Source organism: Gobio gobio, assembly GCF_949357685.1.
Source record: "Gobio gobio genome assembly, chromosome: 20".
Lineage (NCBI taxonomy): Eukaryota > Metazoa > Chordata > Actinopteri > Cypriniformes > Gobionidae > Gobio > Gobio gobio.
The window spans coordinates 2,014,596-2,019,595 of NC_137113.1; the positions used below are offsets into that span (position 1 = coordinate 2,014,596).

The following is a 5,000-nucleotide window of genomic DNA, read 5'->3' on the forward strand; positions in this document are numbered from 1 at the left end:
TTCTACACACATTAGTGAGAGAATGGGCCGCTCTCAGGAGCATGTGTGTGTGTGTGTGTGTGTGTGTGTTCGCTTCTACACACATTAGTGAGAGAATGGGCCGCTCTCAGGAGCATGTGTGTGTGTGTGTGTGTGTGTGTTCGCTTCTACACACATTAGTGAGAGAATGGGCCGCTCTCAGGAGCATGTGTGTGTGTGTGTGTGTGTGTGTTCGCTTCTACACACATTAGTGAGAGAATGGGCCGCTCTCAGGAGTGTGTGTGTGTGTGTGTGTGTGTTCGCTTCTACACACATTAGAGAGAGAATGGGCCGCTCTCAGGAGTGTGTGTGTGTGTGTGTGTGTGTGTGTGTTCGCTTCTACACACATTAGTGAGAGAATGGGCCGCTCTCAGGAGTGTGTGTGTGTGTGTGTGTGTGTTCGCTTCTACACACATTAGAGAGAGAATGGGCCGCTCTCAGGAGTGTGTGTGTGTGTGTGTGTGTGTGTGTGTGTGTGTGTGTGTGTTCGCTTCTACACACATCAGAGAGAGAATGGGCCGCTCTCAGGAGCTCAGAGAACTCAAGCGTGGGCCGTGATCGGTGGACAATAAATCCAAATATTATACTAAATATTCCACGCTCAACTGTTAGTGGGATTATAACAAAGTCGAATCATGATTCGGATCGCGTGTCAAACTGCTGAAATTTGGCGATTCAAACTGCTGATTCGACTCACTGATTCATAACGCTTCGAAGCTTCATGAGGCCATGCTTTGAAATCGTCATCACTATATAAGTCATTATTTAGGGTTTTTGCGCACAAAAACTATTCTCGTCTTCATAAAGTTATTGTAGAGCCGCTGTAGTGAGATGGACTTTGTAACTTTAGTCTTTAGTGTCTTTTAAGGGTCTTGAGAGTGTAAAGTTGAGCCAATGGAGGCCTTTCAGAGCATCAGATTTACACTAAAATATCTTCATTTGTGTCTGAAGATGAACGGAGGTCTGACGGGTGTCCAACCACATGAGGCTCAGTCATTAATGACAGAATTTTCTTTTTTGGGTGAACTAACCCTTTAAGCATTGATCTCTTTATATAGAACCACAACACACTGATTCTAAGAGTGAACAACTCATGAAACGAAGCGGCTCACGATGTGAACCATTCAGACGCGTGGAGACTTACTGACGGCGACCTGACGGAGCGCTTGTCCACGTCCACTCCCTGCTGACCCTGGAGACATGCGGTCAGCTTCTTGTGTGTGCTGTGAGACACCTGCTTCACCAGTTCCAGACGCTTCTCTACCTGCAAACACACACACACACACACTCTCAGGTATGAACACACACATCTAGAGTTCACACACATGAAGCCGCTCCACTGACCTGCAGCAGATCGTCACTCAGGACTTCCGTCTTCTCTGCCCTGGAGAGACATAGGAAACACTCATTAGTGTGTGTGTGTGTGTGTGTGTGTGTGTGTGTGTGTGTGTGTGTGTGTGTGTGTGTGTGTGTGTGTGTGTGTGTGTGTGTGTGTGTGTGTGTGTGTGTGTGTGTGTGTGTGTGTGTGTGTGTGTGTGTGAGAACACAAATCACTCCGTCAGACGGACCTGAACCAAAAATAATATTTACACAGAGATTGAATGAGAGAAAGAGGAAGGAGCTGATGTCAGACACACACGCCTGATAACGCTTTCATCACATGAGCAAAATTATAACATTATTCTGTCCAGTTCAGGTCAGGTCAGGAATTGTAAATATTAGTTTTGGTTCAGGTCCGTCTGACGGGGTGATTTGTGTTCTCTCTCACACACACACACACACACACACACACACACACACACACACACACACACACACACACACACACACACACACACACACACACACACACACACACACACACACACACACACACACACACACACACACACTGCCCCTGCCCCTAAACCTACCCATCACACACACACACACACACACACACACACACACTGCCCCTGCCCCTTAACCTACCCATCATACACACACACACACACACACACACACTGCCCCTACCCCTAAACCTACCCATCACACACACACACACACACACACACACTGCCCCTACCCCTAAACCTACCCATCACACACACACACACACACACACACACACACACACACACACACACACACACACACACACACACTGCCCCTACCCCTAAACCTACCCATCATACACACACACACACACACACACACACTGCCCCTACCCCTAAACCTACCCATCACACACACACACACACACACACACGCTGCCCCTGCCCCTTAACCTACCCATCACACACACACACACACACACGCTGCCCCTGCCCCTTAACCTACCCATCACACACACACACACACACACACACACTGCCCCTGCCCCTAAACCTACCCATCACACACACACACACACACACACACACTGCCCCTGCCCCTTAACCTACCCATCACACACACACACACACACACACGCTGCCCCTGCCCCTAAACCGACCCATCACACACACACTGCCCCTGCCCCTAAACCTACCCATCACACACACACACACACACACACACACACACACGTCATGTTCTGACTGCTCCAGTAGGCGGCGCACTGACGTCTCCCAGTAACTCTGAGTGACAGTGAATGAATGAACAGATTGTGTGAGAACAGCAGTGAACAATCTTCACATGAGCAGCTGACAAATCACTGAAATCAGTCCTCAGTCATTATTTAAGATCTCAATTTCATTTATAAATATTGTTTAAATCTATTAGTTCCAACAATCAGTCCCTGAATCTAAAGTTCTGGGTGGCTTTGACTTGCTAAGGGTTTTTAATCCATTTTGGCCTTCACCTCAACTAGTCTGACAATCTCTTGGATAACACTCACACACTCACACACACACACACACACACACAAACACACACACACACACACACACAAACACACACTCAGGTTTTCTTAGCTATCTTAATGGACGGAGACTTGTAATGTTTTGACAGGTTTTTTCTGATTGTCTACAGTCATACGGACACGTGTGTGTGTGTTTAATGCAAACAACTGTGTGTTCACCTCATGGACAGGAAATACGAGTTCCTAAAACACACACACACACACACACACACACACACACACACACAATACAGAAAACACACACACAGAAAACACACACACATAATACAGAATACCCACATACACACATAATACAGAAACCACACACACACACACACACACAAATAATACAGAATACTCACACTCACATAATACAGAATACTTACACTCACAGACACACTCACACACACACACACACATAATACAGAATACTCACACACACTTACACACTCACATAATACAGAATACTCACACTCACACACTCTCTCTCTCTCTCTCACACACACACACACAAACACTCTCACACACACACACACACACACACACACACACACACACTCACACTCACACACACTCACACACACTATATAGCTAGTCTCTGCTGAAGTGGAGACGTTAAACAAACACATAATAAAAATCATCATAAGCACGTTTGTATGATGGCGACTTTTGTCTTGATTTTAGAGTTAAAATATGAGGGAAATGTATTTGAGAAGCAACACTGCATGAGATCCTAAGACTTGTGTCCCTGCACTGGAAGAGCTTTCTGTGTTTGAGGAATAAACAGTTAAAGGTGCAGTAAGTGATTCCTGAGAAACTGTTGATATTTGAAATACACCCCAACAGACACGCCCCTCCCTTCATTGCTCCGCCCCCAAAATGCACGAACACACAATGCAAGAGTGGATGTCTCTTTATCATAGCTGAAGCACAGCAACATAATGATTCGAAGCGAAGATGACGACACGCCCCCTACTGCTGATTGGCTCCCTCTCTCTCCTCCCCCATCATGAGTGGACACGCCCCCTACTGCTGATAGGCTCTCTCCTCCCCCATCATGAGTGGACATGCCCCCTACTATCGATTGGCTCACTTGCTCTCCTCCCCCATCATGAGTGGACACGCCCCCTACTGCTGATAAGCTCTCTCCTCCCCCATCATGAGTGGACACGCCCCCTACTGCTGATTGGCTCCCTCTCTCTCCTCCCCCATCATGAGTGGACACGCCCCCTACTGCTGATTGGCTCCCTCTCTCTCCTCCCCCATCATGAGTGGACACGCCCCCTACTGCTGATAAGCTCTCTCCTCCCCCATCATGAGTGGACACGCCCCCTACTGCTGATTGGCTCCCTCTCTCTCCTCCCCCATCATGAGTGGACACGCCCCCTACTGCTGATTGGCTCACTCTCTCTCCTCCCCCATCATGAGTGGACACGCCCCCTACTGCTGATAAGCTCTCTCCTCCCCCATCATGAGTGGACACGCCCCTTACTGCTGATTGGCTAACTCTCTCTCCACCCCCATCATGAGTGGACACACCCCCTACTGCTGATTGGCTCACTCTCTCTCCTCCCCCATCATGAGTGGACACGCCCCCTACTGCTGATAAGCTCTCTCCTCCCCCATCATGAGTGGACACGCCCCCTACTGCTGATAGGCTCACTCTCTCTCCTCCCCATCATGAGTGGACACGCCCCCTACTGCTGATAAGCTCTCTCCTCCCCCATCATGAGTGGACACGCCCCCTACTGCTGATAGGCTCACTCTCTCTCCTCCCCCATCATGAGTGGACACGCCCCCTACTGCTGATAAGCTCTCTCCTCCCCCATCATGAGTGGACACGCCCCCTACTGCTGATAGGCTCACTCTCTCTCCTCCCCATCATGAGTGGACACGCCCCCTACTGCTGATAAGCTCTCTCCTCCCCCATCATGAGTGGACACGCCCCCTACTGCTGATAGGCTCACTCTCCTCCCCCATCATGAGTGGACACGCCCCCTACTGCTGATAGGCTCACTCTCTCTCCTCCCCCATCATGAGTGGACACGCCCCCTACTGCTGATTGGCTCACTCTCTCTCCTCCCCCATCATGAGTGGACACGCCCCCTACTGCTGATAGGCT

At 49.2% G+C, this 5,000-nt stretch overlaps 1 protein-coding gene across 1 annotated transcript in view; it reads right to left on the reverse strand.

Annotated features, from left to right (window-relative positions):
• The window catches only part of arhgap44b (Rho GTPase activating protein 44b), a gene marked incomplete at both ends in the record, with an annotated part of 83,101 nt that overhangs the window by 46,889 nt on the left and 31,212 nt on the right, over positions 1 to 5,000 (reverse strand). The window contains 2 exons of the mRNA XM_079845523.1: positions 1,163 to 1,278; positions 1,359 to 1,402. Of these exons, the coding sequence (XP_079701649.1) occupies positions 1,163 to 1,278; positions 1,359 to 1,402 (160 nt within the window). The remainder of the gene's footprint in view (positions 1 to 1,162; positions 1,279 to 1,358; positions 1,403 to 5,000) is intronic.